General features: G+C 42.9%; 1 protein-coding gene across 3 annotated transcripts in view; it reads right to left on the reverse strand.

The window, feature by feature from the left end:
- Nucleotides 1-17494, reverse strand: part of ppil2 (peptidylprolyl isomerase (cyclophilin)-like 2) — a 371889-nt gene that overhangs the window by 330299 nt on the left and 24096 nt on the right. For 2 of the 3 annotated variants that reach the window (XM_070887580.1, XM_070887579.1), the window contains exon 5: nucleotides 15137-15188. The exons of the other annotated variant lie outside the window; for it this stretch is intronic. In XM_070887580.1, the coding sequence (XP_070743681.1) occupies nucleotides 15137-15188 (52 nt within the window). The remainder of the gene's footprint in view (nucleotides 1-15136; nucleotides 15189-17494) is intronic. 3 annotated transcript variants of the gene reach the window in all.

Below are 17494 nucleotides of genomic sequence, written 5' to 3' on the forward strand. Positions count from 1 at the left end.
AGGCCACCTCCTTAAGTACTCTGGGATGCAGTCCATCAGGCCCTGGGGATTTATCGGCCTTCAATCCCATCAATTTCCCCACCACAATTTCCCGGCTAATAAGGATTTCCCTCAGTTCCTCCTCCTTACTAGACCCCCCGACCCCTTTTATAACCGGAAGGTTGTTCGTGACCTCCTTCGTGAATACCGAACCAAAGTACTTGTTCAATTGGTCCGCCATTTCTTTGTTCCCCGTTATGACTTCCCCTGATTCTGACTGCAGCGGACCAACGTTTGTCTTTACTAACTTTTTTCTCTTTACATATCTATAGAAACTTTTGCAATCCGTCTTAATGTTCCCTGCAAGCTTCTTCTCATACTCCATTTTCCCTGCCCTAATCAAACCCTTTGTCCTCCTCTGCTGAGTTCGCTGCTATTTCTGGCCAATTTGTATGCCACTTCCTTGGCTTTAATACTATCCCTGATTTCCCTTGATAGCCACGGTTGAGCCACCTTCCCTTTTTTATTTTTATGCCAGACAGGAATGTACAATTGTTGTAGTTCATCCATGCGGTCTCTAAATGTCTGCCATTGCCCATCCACAGTCAACCCCTTAAGTATCATTCGCCAATCCATCCCAGCCAATTCACGCCTCATACCTTCAAAGTTAGCCTTCTTTAAGTTCTGGACCATGGTCTCTAAATTAACTGTTTCATTCTCCATCCCAATGCAGAATTCCACCATATTATGGTCACTCTTCCCCAAGCAGGACAAGGTTCTTTATTCTCTCTCCCCACACCCAGATCTGAGCAGGCGCAGTGATCGGGAAATCCCCCAACACCAGGCTACATTTGATGCGTCATGCAGTCTTGTGCTGCCTTCCAATTGCCTTCCACAGGCCTCACAACACCACCCACCCACCCCCTGGCTTCTTTTGCAGACGAGCCCCAAACACCTGTGCTGTGCCTGAGCGCAGGACCGATTCTGCCGGCCGATGCTCCGACCCTCCAGCCCTGTTTGCAGACGTTCGGTGGTGGCGTGTCAGTTGAAAAAATATGAAAACTTACAGAATTCCATCAAACTTTCATTTACTGCATTATAAGGTAAAAAAATGTAATCTTTATTATGCATATTTAAGTCTTCTTGACTTCCTCCAAAACTTCGCTGGCTGAAAAACAATGGTGTCTTTCTGCGCCAACTTTTCAATGTGCGCTGCTTTTTTTTTAAAACTCACCAGAAGGTTTTTCGGGAGTGGTCACATATGACGACCTAGACTTCCATAATTGATAAAAACTGGTGCAGCAGAAAAAAAAACTAACCTAGAAAAATCATAACTAACTGAGTTACACTGGCGCACATTCCTTGAGGAAACTTTAATTTTTTAAACTTATGCCAAAAAAAGCCGCGCGCGCGCGCGCGCTCCAAAAAAAAACGCCGCAAATCACTGGGGAGATTTGAGCCTCTAACCTTGAGGGGCTCAGCATCCTAATCATCTTGACCATGTTTTCAAGCCCAGGGACTTCCCTTTGCATAGCCCCCTGCTGTGCCATTTAAAGCAATGACTAGCTGAGGGAGGGGGCGGAGTCGATTCTGGAATGTGAAGCAACAAAACATTGCAGTTTGGTGCCCTAGCCTCAGAAATACGACATGTGGCACCCTGATCAGTTGAGCCAAGTGGTCATACAAAATACTTAGAGAGGGAGTTTAACATTCTCATATACTTGAATAAGCAACCACTACATCATCTCATCCTTTGAAACATAGAAACATAGAAACATAGAAAATAGGTGCAGGAGTAGGCCATTCGGCCCTTCTAGCCTGCACCGCCATTCAATGAGTTCATGGCTGAACATGCAACTTCAGTACCCCATTCCTGCTTTCTCACCATACCCCTTGATTCCCCTAGTAGTAAGGACTTCATCTAACTCCTTTGTTATTGCTTAACAAGTTAATACAGACACCAACATACATAATAACACAATCATCATAAAAGCAGGTAAAGCACAGCAAGAGGCATAAAGCTGCAATGCAATATGGTTTAAATATCATAACTTGGGGAGGTTTAGGTATGTCACATGAATCTCTCAATACTGAGTAACTAGTATGTTTGATTGGAATGTCCAACAAGCTGCTTGTAATTCTCAGGTGGAACAACATTTCATGACTGGACAATTTCTGAAATAGGATTTTGGCACTTTTTAGTGAGGCAGAGAAGTCGCTGACACAAGGAATGATTGAAGCAAACACATCACTAAATAGAAACATATGCGTCGTTGAGCTTGTAATTTGGCACAATCTTTTACTCTCTACTTGGATTTGCTCAGCTAACCAGCTTGTAAAATAGGACCCATTTACAGCAGAGGATAAGAAATACCCCAAGGGTTAACACAGCAGAGCCACAACAGCATCCCTGACCAATTCACCAGAACAAGTTCTGAAAATTAATTAAAAGACGTTTAATTTAAAACATCCAACTATGGTAAATAAAACTGCATACAGGTCTCAGTGGGATATGATAGTTGTAAAACCCGTGATCTGGCAGAATGCTCTTTTAACCTTGCTGCTCATGTGATAGGCAGTTGGGTTCAATCACCGCATCAGCAGATCATATTTATGGGGTCTGTAAGGCATTTTGCGTTACTCTCGTTTAAATCATCAACATAAGCTGTCAGCAATAGCTGCTGATAACGAGATGACTGCCACTATCTCAGCCCTTAACTGGCTGGTTCATAATTGTCTGCCATCTCTGGTCTGTACGAATTTTCCAAGCAATCCAGGCATCAGCTTCACAGTGAATTTGAGGTTTGGAGCTAAGATTTCAGTAGGCAAAGACTAAACCTACAAGAAAAGCAAAGTTGGATTTAAAATCACTACTTTCCTACTGTTCTTCCCCTTCAACTAGTAACTATAGTAAACACCCCCCCACCCCCACCCCCACTCCCACCCAACCACTCAGATACAACTCACAATCGCAACAGCTCTTGGGTTATCTTTACATTGTTTAAAAGCAAGACAAGTCAGAGGCAGAAGGTGAAGAATCAGGGGCTGGAAAAATAAATGCAACTTAAGACACAATGCTGGAGAGCTCAGAGCATAACCTAATTGTTGATCCAGACCCTATGTCACTTTTGAAGCACTTGAGCTGAATAATCTTGTGAGGAGAATATTTACTGCAGGGTCACTGATTTACAGTCAGCTTGAGGAAACATTTTCCAAAACATTCACTCGGTTACAATGAAGCTTCTGAATTTGGGAGCCAATGGAACAGAGCACAATGTGTTTGTTTTATCACCCTGTGTGTGTGTACTGGGCAAACACTCCGAGAGTACGGGCTGTCTGTAACCTCTACTAAATTTACATACCAGTTGCCACTCAAGTATTCAACTGGTCCAACAGCTCCACTACTAAATGTAATCCAACAGAATTATGCAAACATGTGCAGCTACAAGAAGGTGCTTTGATTGTAGAGTTTCCTGTATCACATTTTTTTTAAATAGTACCTGAGCAACTTCTATTATGCAAGTTCCACTGCAGTCCTGACTGAGTTAAGTACAGGAGATTACCTGTTCCCAAGCCTCGACCAAACCAACACGATTTCCAGCAGTGAGTGGCACCTTATCATCACAATTTATCATCCCATTTGGGGGACAAATCCCTGCCTCCACCTGTAGAATTTAAAATTCTCATCCTTGTGTTCAAATCCCTCTATGGCCTCGACCGTCCCTATCTCTGTAACCTCCTCCAGCCCCACAACCCTCGAGATCTCTGTGGTCTTCCAATTATGGACTATTGTGTAGCCCCAACTTCCTTTGCCTCACCATTGGCGGTCAGCTGTCTAGGCCCCAAGCGCTGGAATTCCCCCCCATAAACCTCTGCTCTACAATACTTGGTCTTTCAGCAAGTCACCTGTCCCAAGTCGTCTTATGTGGCTTGGAGGCAACTTTTGTCTGATTCCGCTCCTACAAAGCACCTAGGAATGTTTTACTATGTTAAAGGTGCTACATAGATGCAAGTTGCTGTAGTGATGTGTCGGAATTTGGTACGTTATTGTGTTCACAATTATGGGTATGATCCCCATTCTGTTACTCGACCCTGCAGCCATATCAATATCCAAATTTCTCGCAATTCGAACAATTAATTGAAGACTAAAACTGAAGATTCCAGCAGTCATTGCAATTTAAATCTGGTAGCACAGAAAGGAATGATTATGCAATTTCTGTTCAAGGAGGTTGCAGTAGGTTAAAGAGGACCTCATATAAAATGGATTATGTTTATTTTAACAAAGGCCAGATTCTGGAACTCTTGATGACAAGAAACATTATTACTACCATCCAAAGGAGGATGCTCCTCCAACTTAAGTTAGAACAGGGCAACATGGTGGCACGCCACATCGGAGCGCCAGTGTGCTGTGCCACAGACTGATAGGAAGGAGGCTCGCCCTCTTGATTTCACACGTGGTAAGGTATTGATCTGAGCTGTGCCAAATGAACGTCAGGATTTTCCCTACAGCGAGCGAGAGGATAGAACAGAGTCACGCTGGTATGCTTGTACAGTCGCTGTGGCAACTGTTTGGACTGCAGCAGTGGGAGACACCTGGGAGCAGGCTACTCACCTAGCCTCTCAGCTGGGAACAGTGCTCAGACACAGAGTGCATTACAAGGGAAACTAGTAAGGAACTTGTAAAACATCTGCGGTCACCTCAGAGAGACTTTCAGCAGCTAAAGGCTGCCATCTAGTGGGAGAAAATAAAGTAAATAAACTCTCACTGCCAACTTACTGCTTGGACAAGGACAAGGACAAGAACAATACAAATATGGGTGAGGCTGGACATTCAGCTTTCTTCGCTCATCTATCCAGGTGAAAAAAGAAATCCCTTTACTCCCCTTCACTTTATTTAACTGTATCTTGAGTGAATATAAGGTTAGTGCACTCCCAATCATACTCAGACCATTCCAAGTGTTGCTCACTCTGTGCATGAAGTTCTCCCTGACATTGCTCCGAAATCTTCTTTCATCAGTGTGAGCTTTTGCTGCCTTCCTTTAAGAGTAGTGCTCTGAATGTACCTTCTCTGTGCTGTTTAATATCTAACTTAGATGTCTAGAAGGTCCCTTTCTCAGTCGCTTCCTTCCGACATTAAAGAGCTGCAGTTTCTCCAGTCCTTTCTTTCACGGCAGGATTCAGCTTCACCTCTGTTCCGCTGCACCGCCTCCTTCGCTTGAATGGTCTTCTCGGGTCTTGTACTGGACGCCAGACTCAAGGCGCCAGAGCAGTGTAGGTTAAGCATGACATTCTCTCACACATACGCTACTGATTCAGCATTAATTATTTTGTTTATTGCTGCCTCACAGTGATTTGGTCTCCTTCCAGGCATCTTGCCGTCCTGCTGTGCAACCAGTTACTGTTTGTGTTCCCTTCAAGATTTCGGTATAATGAGTCAAGAGAAATTTACCCAAAACTCACGAGACAGTTGTGGGAAAATGGAGGAAAATCATGCTAATTGCGAGAACTGCTGATTGATGTTGAAACACACACCTGCACTGACATAAAGCCAGCATAGACACTAGTGGGAATTTTCAAAATGCTACCAACAAATTGTGTTATTAAATTGTGGTTTTAACATAGTTAAAACTGGAACATGAGCCAGGAACAGCTACATAATACTGTCATCACTGTACAGTATCTGGAGTATCAACTGTAATGCATCAGCAGTACTATAACAGCTGGAGCACAGCTGTGCATTACACTACAGCTAATACAGCACAGCACTGCGGGTACACTAAAGCATACTCCAGTTGGCACAGTACCTTACAACTGGTGAACTACAACTGATACAGTACAGTACTGTGGCTGCTCTTCAACTGATATTCTCGCTAAAACGGTACAGTAGTAGTACTGGGGCAACACAGCTTATGATCCAGCTGATAGTGCTATATTGTTGGTGCACTACAGCTGATACAATATAGTATTGCTGGTGCAATAAAGCATACTCCAACTGATACAGTGCATTACTGGTGAATGACAGCTGATACAGTACAGTATTTGGGACCAGTTTATTTTTGATCTTTCTTTTCCTACCCGAACCCAGTGACCTTCCTCTTCCCGCTGAAGCTCATTTTCTTTTGAAAGCTTAAACTCAGTTCAGATTTACAGTGTTTGCCATGAGTCATGCATCAAGGTTTTGTACAAAATACCACTGAGTGTTCACCTCATTAGTTTCCTTTAAGTGTTTTAAAAACTGAAATCACATCATCCTTAATTTTGGCTGCAGCATTTGTCAGAAAACAACAGTGACTGTACTTCAAAAATAATTCATTAGCTTTAAAACACTTTGGGATGTCTTAAGGATGTGAAAAGTGCTATACTGAATGAAAGTTCTTTCTTTCACTGTGGACAAGTCTGCAGCCACTTTCATTCTGACACTGCTTCAGTTGAGATTCTGAAAGACCAGACCCACTGAAATAGCACCTGGTGTTCACAGCATTAAATCTGGCTTCCTTAACTTAGTGATAGATCTGCAGCCTCCGCTTCTTCTGGGTTCCTAAGTCTTCAGCAACAACTTGTATTTATATAGCACTTTTAACATAAAATGTTCCAAGACACATAATTTGACACCGAGCCACATTAGGAGATATTAGGGCAGATGATCAAAAACTTGGTCAAAGAGGTAGGTTTTAAGGAATGTCAAAGGAGGAAAGAGAAGCAAAGAGGCGGAGAGGTTTAGGCAGGAAATTCCAGAGCTTAGGGCCTCGGCAGCTGAAGGCACGGCCACCAATGATGCAGTGAGTAAAATCAGGGATGAGCAAGAGGCCAGAATTGGAGGAGCGCAAATATCTCAGAGGGTTGTAGAGCTGGAGGAGTTAGGGAGATAGGGTGCAGCGAGGCCATGGAGGTATTTGAAAACAAGGATGAGAATTTTAAAATTGAGGTTTTGCTCAACTGGGAGCCAATAATAATAAATAATAATAACTTTTATTTATATAGCACCTTTAACATAGTAAAATGTCCCAAGGCGCTTCACAACAGAGTTACAGGCAAACAGATAAATTTGACACCGAGTCACAGAAGAAATTAAGGCAGATGATCAAAAGCTTGTTGAAAGAGGTAGGTTTTAACGAGCGTCTTAAAGGAGGAAAGAGAGGTAGACAGGCACAGAGGTTTAGGGAGAGAGTTCCAGATGTTAGGGCCAGGCAGCTGAAGGCATGTCCACCGATGGTTGAGCAGTTATAATGAGGGATGTTCAAGAGGCTAGAATTTGAGGAGCGCAGATATCTTGTGGGATTGTGAGGCTGAAAAAGATTAGAGAGATATTACAATGTACGTCAGCGAGCACAGGGGTGATGGGTGAGCGGGATTTGCTGCGAGTTAGGATATAGAGAGCAGAGTTTTGGATGAGCTTCGATTTATGAAGGGTGGCTAGGGAATGGAGTTTGTGGTGGGGACCGAAGACAATGGCTTTGGTCTTCCCAATATTTAGTTAGAGGAAATTTCTGCTCATCCAGTACTGGATGTCGGATAAGCAGTCTGACAATTTAGAGACATCGGAGCGGTTGAGAGAGGTGGTGGTGATGCAGAGCTGGGTGTCGTTGATGTACATGTGGAAACTAACGTCGTGTTTTCTGAAGATGTCGTCAAGGAGCAGCATATAAATGAAAAATAGGAGGGGGCCAAGGATAGATCCTTGGGGGAACACCAGAGATAATGGTGCGGAAACGGGAAGAGAAGCCATTGCAGGAGATTCTCTGTCCGCGACTGGACAGATAAGAATGTAACCCACCCAGCTGGGCGACGGAGGTGTTGGAGGAGGATGGGGTGGTCAACCGTGAGTAGAATAAGGAAATGGATTTTGAATTGAAAATGCTGGGGACCAGTTCAGTTGCCAGAATGCAAACCAAAAGCAGCATTTGCAATTGCTTTTATACCGCTTAATGATGTTGTCTGGTTTACTATAGCTCCCCAAGATCACAGAATTACATCAAATTTACAGCAATAAAACAGTCCATTCGGCCCAGCTGGTCGATGCTCCACATGATCCTCCTCCCACCTACTCCATCTCACCCTATCAGCATAATCCTCTGTTCCTTTCTCCCTTGTACTTATCTAGCCTCCCCTTAAATGCATCCATGTTATTCGCTACTCCATGTGGCAGCAAGTTCCACATTCCACATGGTATTGGGGGTAATATATTGACGTGAATAGAGAACTGGTTGGCAGATAGGAAGCAGAGAGTCGGGATAAATGGGTCCTTTTCAGAATGGCAGCCAGTGACTAGTGGAGTGCCGCAGGGCTCAGTGCTGGGACCCAAGCTCTACAATATACATCAATGATTTAGATGAAGGAATTGAGTGTAATATCTCCAAGTTTGCAGATGACACTAAACTGGGTGGCGGTGTGAGCTGTGAGGGGGACGCTAGGAGGCTGCAGGGTGACTTGGACAGGTTAGGTGAGTGGGCAAATGCATGGCAGATGCAGTATAATGTGAATAAATGTGAGGTTATCCACTTTGGGGGCAAAAACACGGAAGACAGAATATTATCTGACTGGTGACAGATTAGGAAAAGGTGAGGTGCAACGAGACCTGGGTATCATGGTTCATCAGTCATTGAAAGTTGGCATACAGGTACAGCAGGCAGTGAAGAAGGCAAATGATATGTTGGCCTTCATAGCTAGGGGATTTGAGTATAGGAGCAGGGAGGTCTTATTGCAGTTGTACAAGGCCTTAGTGAGGCCTCACCTGGAATATTGTGTTCAGTTTTGATCTCCTAATCTGAGGAAGGACGTTCTTGCTATTGAGGGAGTGCAGCGAAGGTTCACCAGACTGATTCCCGAGATGGCAGGACTGACATATGAGGAGAGGCTGGATCAACTGGGCCTTTATACTTTGGAGTTTAGAAGGATGAGAGGGGATCGCACAGAAACATATAAAATTCTGACGGGACGGGACAGGTTAGATGCGGGTAGAATGCTCCCGATGTTGGGGAAGTCCAGAACCAGGGGACAAAGTCTTAGGATAAGGGGTAGGCCATTTAGCACTGAGATGAGGAGAAACATCTTCACTCAGAGAGTTGTTAACCTGTGGAATTCCCTGCCGCAGAGAGTTGTTGATGCCAGTTCATTGGATATATTCAAGAGGGAGTTAGATACGGCCCTTACGGTTAAAGGGATCAAGGGGTATGGAGAGAAAGCAGGAAAGAGGTACTGAAGGAATGATCAGCCATGATCTTATTGAATGGTGGTGCAGGCTCGAAGGACCGAATGGCCTACTCCTGCACCTATTTTCTATGTTTCTAATCACTCTCTTGTGTAAAGAAGTTTCTCCTGAATTCCTTATTGGATTGCTTAGTGATTATCTTCTATTTATGGCCCCTATTTTGGACTCCCCACAAGCGGAAACATTTTCTCTGCGTCTACCCTATCAAACCTCTTCATAATTTTAAAGACCTCAATTAGTTCACCCCTCAGCCTTCTCTTTTCTATAGAAGAGACCCAGTTTGTTCAGTCTTTCCTGATAATTGTAGCCTCACAAGTTACAATGTCTGTAAAGCCAGTATAATTATTTCAATCCACCAGCCCCCGAAGTAAAATTTCTGTTTCCAAGAGTGCGGTCCATTGACTGATCGAAGCTTTGTTTTTGCAGACAGTTGCACTCGGGAAACCCCAAGACCATATTTTGAGGATAGTGTTGTGGCGGGATGTGCTTGAGCTACAACACACTGTGCCATGGGGCAATATAACTTAGGTTTATGATCCTATGCCCACAGTGCTCCTGAGCTGAGCCACACAGCTGAAGGGTGGACAGGTGTTTCCCCTGTGGGGGAATGAAGTGAAGTAGGAAGGAGCAGTCAGCATCGGCTGCTCTGACGCACTGCCTGACGGCTTGCTTCAGAGCAGAATTTGGTAAGGCCTGCGAGCAGTTCACCCACAAGCTCAGACAGTGATGGTTTGGGGTAACCGCACCCAAAAAAGGAAGATAAACGAGGGGGAGAACCACATGGAACAACAAGAGTATCTAGTTGCCTCTAGTCACCTATCAAATTTTACCAGTCTATCTTGCCCAGATTTCCACTCGTCACAAGCCCCATCTTATAACTGCCCATTGTTTGGCATGTGGTACGCAGGACAATCTCCCGCACTTCTAGTGGCAGATTCAAGCAACAGGACTACAATCTCATGATTTTCGATGTAAAATGGTTTTAGGAGAAAGAGTGAGAGGGAAAGAGAGCGAGAGATAGTTGCCTCACCCAGGGCATGTTCATTCACCTCTTGTTGTTCGACGTTTACATGGAGATATAGGAAGGAAGTAATTCATTTGCACACTTCCTCTGTGCCAAGGAACAGAAGTGGAATAAATAGTTTCTCAGTTTTATAGTCAAATTCATCTTCCTCTCAACGAACTCTTTTGCAGAGTTGAATGACAGCCAACTCTTTACATTCTCTCCAACTCACATCATCCAGATCAAATTTATAAGAGGGTCCAGCATAAAATCAGTAACAGAGATGCAAATTCAGCAATTTAAACACTGGACCCATTGAGTATCAATATTTTGAAGCATACATTTATGTGATTATTCTTTCTTTCTTTCTTCCTTCCTTCAAGCAGCCTACCACCGCATGTCCCAGATACCTGGACAAAAGAAAAGAGAGGGAGGGCAGAGGAGAGGGAGACATTGGAAGGAAAGGACTTGCATTTATATAGCACCTTTCATGACCACCGGACGTCTCAAAGCACTTTACAACCAATAAACTATTTTTGAAGTGTAGTCACTGTTGAAATGTGGGAAACGCCGCAGGCAATTTGCACACAGCAAGCTCCCACAAACAGCAGTGTGATAATGACCAGATAATCTGGTTTTGTTATGTTGATTGAAAGATAAATATTGACCAGGACACTGGGGATAACTCCCCTGCTCTTCTTCGAAATAGTGCCGTGGGATCTTTTACGTCCACCTGAGAGAGAGAACAGCCTTGGTTTAAAGTCTCATCCAAAAGACAGCATCTCCGACAATGCAGCACTCCCTCAGCACTGCACTCAAGTGTCAGCCTAGATTTATGTGCTCAAGTCTCTGAAGCGGGACTTGAACCCACAACCTTCTGACTCAGAGGCGAGAGTGCTACCCACTGAGCCACAGCGGACATGGAACATTGGAATATCTAGTCGGAAAAGACCACGGTCCACCTCGTTCACCTTCTACCATCCTGATAGTCACATGATACAATGATAATGGATTTATTGACCAATCATAGCAATCAATCTCTATCAATTAGTCGAGAACATACTCAGAAAGAGCACAAAGCAAACCTTTGTGGTGGAGAGCTTAGAGAACCATAGGTCCAAAGTCACCTTTTTCCTCCCAAGCATGCTACACTTTCCACATCATGTCTCAAATTGCTCATATACTGTATCCCAAAATGTTATTTTCTGAAAGAAATCTCTGTAATCTACATTTGAATGAATCAATATTTCAATTATCTCTCTAGGGAGTCTGTTCCATAGATTGACCACTTGCTCACTGAAATATTGTTTTGCAGAGCATTGAATTTACCCCCCCTTTCAAGCGCAGGCCGTGACCTCTGGTTCTACTGTTCTGGAGAAGATGAAATAATTTGTTACGATCTACAACATAGACACAGACAACAGGAGACACTGACGAGCACTGAAACAAATCCAAAATTACTTCAAAACCCTCATACTCCGTGTTAATCTAGTGCTTTCAGCTTCCTTCAGAGCAATTACCAGTTAATTGTTCCAAAAATCTTGATTTTCAAAGCACCTCAGAGGGCAACAACAGCTTCAAGATTCCAGGTTTTCTGGTCATTTATTTCCTATTTTTTCTAGGTCAAGCTTGGATATTGTCCATGAGAAGCTATCAAAATCTTACAGACAAAAAGAGAACCCATTAGAAAAGAACGTTGAATTGTTTTTCACATCACACAGATTTGGGGGTGGAGCACTTCAAAGTACAGTCCTACTCACCCTTTCCCGAATATTGGCACGCAGCAGAACAAAAGGGGGAAAAATACTCAGAATTACTGCTGTTTAGATTTTGTTTCAGTATCTGAATTGCTCCCTTCTTTCAGGTGCTGCAGATCACATACTGTTCCCTCGCCGAGGGCGACTCACTTCCCATGGTCGCACTCTATAACTGGCCGTTACAATGCAGGTGAACATTATTCGGGTCAACCCCGTACCCCTGATTTTCTCTCCCTTTAAGAAACTGCTTAGATTGCAATCAGCACCTTCCTTTGAAATTATGTTGCACACAACTGGGGAGGACTTGCATTACTACAATTGTAGTGTGCTGAAATACCAACAGGCTCACCTCACATTACAGTCCCAACACGCTGTTTGGCTTCTCAATTCTAGTTCAGCATTTTGGAGAAAGAAACATTTTTAAACAACAGACTGATTTTTGGAATGTTGCCAATTACCCTGCGAGTGTTTTTTCTTCAATAACCATTGGGAAAGCCCTTCACACTGCTCATATTAAACAGCTCACAATACTAAGATCAGGATAGAATCTGCTAATGCTTTTCTTCTGTGGAAGGTTTATTTGGGTCATCATCATAGGCAGTCCCTCGAAACAAGGATGACTTGCTTCCACGGAATGAGTTCACAGGTGTTTCAATGAAGGACCTAATATTCCAGATCCCGAACTACATATTGAAGGGTGGAAGATGCCTGTGCTTGGATTTTTTTAACATGTGGTGGCCGTTGCACACCAGCCACCACACGGACTTGACAGAGCTAGGTCTTGGTCCAGTGGCAAGGATTACCCAAGACGACTGGAGACCAGCTCCGCTGCATGGACCGAGCACGCACACATATAGCAGTGTGGGCTGGCTCGTGCTGCCCCTGGGCCCTCGCCTCTTCTGGGCTCCTGTTTTTACAGCAGGAGCCATAGCAGTACACAATGTGGAGGAAGCACATAGAAACTTAAGTGAAAAAGAGAAGGCCATTCACCCCGCTGCACAGCATCCTTCGAATACCTGAGCTCTGATAACACCCACACCTATTGGAAACCAGCTGTCGGATTTATTATATTCATTTTTAAAAGCTGATCATCTTAGATAGCTATCAATCTAAGATGTCCTTTGGACTGAAACGCATTAGGAACATAGGAATAGGAGTAGGCCATTCAGCCACTCGAGTCTGTTCATGTCCGATCTGTATCCTAACTCCATTTACCCGCCAAAAATCAGCTGTGGCAGTTAACAAACGTGCAAGTTCAAAAAGACATTCAGTACTCAAAAAGGGTTCATCTGTGCCGTTTCATTTCAGTGATGTGTGCCAGTGACAAAATACTTGCTTTGGGTATTTTTAAAAAAATATATATCCTTTAATACCGTCTAACAAAAATCTATCGATCTCAGATTTAAAATTATTAATTGAGCTAGCATCTACTGCTTTTTGTGGGAGAGGGCTCCATATGGCTACCACCCTTTACATGAAGAAGTGTTTCCTATCTTCTCTTCTGAATGGCCTGGCTCGGAGTTTAAGGCTATAATCCTCTTATCCTGGACTCCCCTGCCAGAGGAAAAGGTTAGTCACTATCGACCCCATCAAATCCTTTCAAAACCCTAAAACCTAAATCAAATCATCCCATAACCTTCTATATTCCATGGAATACAAGCCTAGTTTATATAATCTTTCCTCATAATTTAACCCTTAGAGCCCTGGCAACATTCTGATGAAGCTGCCACGGTCAATATATCCTTTCTAAGGTGCGGTGCTTAGAACTGCTCACAGTACTCCAGAAGTGGTCTAACCAGGGCTTTGTACAGCTGTAGCAAAACTTCATCCCATTTATATTCTCGTCATATAGATATAAAGGCTAACATGTCATGTTCAGCCATGAACTCATTGAATGGCGGTGCAGGCTAGAAGGGCTGAATGGCCTGCTCCTGCACCTATTTTCTATGTTTCTATGTTTCTATATGCCTTTAGCCTTTTTGATTACTTTTTTTAATATCTGACCTCTTCATTTTAATGATTGGTATAAATCTATTTGGACCTCAACTGTTGCGAGCTTTTCAGCATATAAAAAAACTCAGATCCTTTCCTGGTCCAAAATGGATCGCTCCACACTTACCTGCGTTAAAATCCATTTGCCACAATTTTGACACTTACTTAATTTATCAATGTCTCTGTAATTTTATGCTCCAGTCTACACCACTTACTGAGTCACCAATCTTTGTGTCATCGGCAAATTAGGATACATGGTTCGCTATTGTGTTATCAAAGTCATTAATAAAGATATAGTGAATAGTTGCGGCCCCAGGACAGATCCTTGTGGGACATCACTAGTCAAATTCTTGCAATTTGAGTGCATACTCTCGGCAGTCTTACACTGTCTAATCAATCTCCTAACCAGGTCAATCATTTTCCTTCAATTCCATGAGCTTTCATTTGAGCGAACAATCTCTCATGTGGAATCTTATTGCATTCCTTCTGGAATTCCATATAAACCACATCCATAGACCTTCCCCTGTCTATTATTTTAGTTACTTCCTCAAAAATTTCAATTCTGTATCTATCCTTTACAAATCCATGTTAGCTCTCTCTAATCAGCTCAAATGTCTCTAAGTGCTCAGTCACTCTGTCCTTAATTATAGATTCTAATAACTTCCCCACAACAGATGTTAGACTAGCAGGCCTACACTTTCCTGGATTCTCTCTCTCTCATCTTTCTTAAACAATGGAGATTTATTTGTAATTTTCCAAAGGACAGTTTGTGAATCGAGAGTGTTTTGGAAGATTATGGCTAAAGTATCTGCAATTTCCTCACATACTTCCTTTAAAACCCTGGAGTGGAAACCATCAGGGTCTGCAGATTGGTCAGTTTTGAGTGTCATTATTTTTTCGAATGCTGTTTTCTTGTTTATGTTAACTTTAATAAGTTCCAGTCTTGATTCATTATTAGTTTCCCTGGAATGTCAGGTATATTATCCTCTTCCTCTACTACAGGTATGAAGTCATTATTCAACAAGTCTGCCATTTCCTTATTTTCATTTGCAATATTACCCACATCGGTTTTTAAAAGATCCACATTACCCTTGACTACCCTTTTTCTTCTAATATAATTGTAAAAACGTTGTGTGTTAATCTTGATACTACTCGCAATAAATCAAAAGCAGAAGGCACTCAGTGGAGGATCCTTACTTCTCCAGTCGTTGGATGGGTCCCAAATTTCTTTATCCATGGAATGATACTCCTACAAAAACAAAGATTAGAAAATTTCAGACAGCGGAGAACACACACACACACACACACACACACACCACCCACCATGAACTTCATGGACTGTTTAAAAGATCCACTGAATAAGCAACCCTTTCCGTGTAGGATCAACATCTCTAGCTCTGATTCAGATAAGAAAAGAACATAAGAATTAGGAGCAGGAGTAGGTCATATGCCCCTCCGAGCCTGCTCTGCCATTCAATAAGATCATGGCTGATCATCAACCTCAACTCCATTTTATCGCCCAATCCCTTGATTCCCCTAGAGTCCAAAAATCTAGCGATCTCAGTCTTGAATATACTCAACGACTCAGCATCCACAGGCCTTTGGGGTAGAGAATTCCAAAGATTCACAACCCTAAGTGAAGAAATTCCACCTCATCTCAGTCTTAAATGGCTGACCTCTTATGCTGAGACTATGCCCCCTAGTTCTATACTCTCTAGCCAGGGGAAACAACCTCTCAGCATCTAACCTGTAAATCCCCCTCAGAATCTTATATGTTTCAATGAGATCACCTCTCATTCTTCTAATCACCAGAGAGTATAAGCCCAAGCTACTCAACCTCTCCTCATAGGACAACCCTCACATCCCTGGGATCAATCTAGTGAACCTTTGTTGCACCGCTGTCTTTCCTCAGAAAAGGGAGACCAAAACTGTGTACAGTACTCCTGGTGTGTTCTCACCAAAGACCTGTACAATTGTAGTCAGACTTCCTTACTTTTGTACTCTAACCCCCTTGCAATAAAGGCCAACATGCCATTTGCCTTCCTAATTACTTGCTGTACCTGAATGCTAACTTTCTGTGTTTCCTGCATGTGGACACCCAAATCTCTCTGAACACCAACATTTAAAAGTTTCTTTCCATTTAAAAAATATTCTGCTTTTCTATTCTTCCTACCAAAGTGGATAACCTCAAATTTCCCAACATTATACTCCGTCTGCCACCTTATTGCCCACTCACGTAACCTGTCTATATCCCTTTGCAGGCTCTTAGCATCTTCCTCACAACTTACTTTCCCACCAAGCTTTGTATTGTCAGCAAACTTGAATACATTGCTATCAGTCCCTTCATCCAAGTCATTAATATAGATTGTAAATAGCTGAGGCCCAAGCACTAATCTTTGCGGTACCCCACTAGTTACAGCCTGTCAACCGGAAAATGACCTGTTTATCCCTGCTCTGTTTTCTGTCCGTTAACTAATCCTCTATCCATTCCAATATATTACCACCAACCCCATGAAATGATGGTTAATTATTTCCCATTCTAAACCACAGTTGAATATGTTATAAGTACAAAAGGTTATGACGATTTTTTTTTAATTTGCCTTTCTGCCCATCTATTGGTGTTTCAAAATAAAAGGAAGCTGCTCTGGGAAAAATACAAAAATGGTATGTAACAAACTTTGTAAAAAGTGCAATAGTTAAAGAATGGACTTTGTTAAGGTCCAATAAACCCATCCCTCGGAATGGTTTCAATTGTACCTTCCTGCTTTGTCACCAAGCCCCTCAGTCTCTTCTCTCTCCAGCAGTTGCCTTTTGAACTCATTTACATTGAGCTCTTCAATGGTCTTCCCAGGCAACGTAGTCCATAAATCTTTTAATTAAAAAAGAAATGCTGGCAATAGATAGCAGGTCTGTCAGCATCTGGAAAAAATGTGAGGAAGGGTCGACAACCTAAACGTTATCCTGCCTTTTACTCTCTTCAGCTTCACTCTGCTATCCCACGTATTTCTGGCATTTACTGCTTATATTCAGGTTTCCGGCATTTGCAGTTTCGCACGTTTATGAAATCTTTTGCGTAAAACAACTAATGTGTGACCTCCCTTCTGACTCCTATCCTTTCAATGTTTAAAATCTGTCAATTAAACCCTTCAGAAAAGGGAAAACTTTGTCTGGTCCAATGCCTTTAAGTGAGGGGTAGTATCTCCAAATTTGCGGATGACACTCAGTTGGGTGGCAGTGTGAGCTGCGAGGAGGATGCTATGAGGCTGCAGAGCGACTTGGATAGGTTAGGTGAGTGGGCAAATGCATGGCAGATGAAGTATAATGTGGATAAATGTGAGGTTATCCACTTTGGTGGTAAAAACAGAGAGACAGACTATTATCTGAATGGTGACAGATTAGGAAAAGGGGAGGTGCAACGAGACCTGGGTGCCATGGTACATCAGTCATTGAAGGTTAGCATGCAGGTACAGCAGGCGGTTAAGAAAGCAAATGGCATGTTGGCCTTCATAGCGAGGGGATTTGAGTACAGGGGCAGGGAGGTGTTGCTACAGTTGT

The sequence above is a fragment of the Pristiophorus japonicus genome, chromosome 8, assembly GCF_044704955.1.
Source record: "Pristiophorus japonicus isolate sPriJap1 chromosome 8, sPriJap1.hap1, whole genome shotgun sequence".
Taxonomy (NCBI): Eukaryota; Metazoa; Chordata; class Chondrichthyes; family Pristiophoridae; genus Pristiophorus; species Pristiophorus japonicus.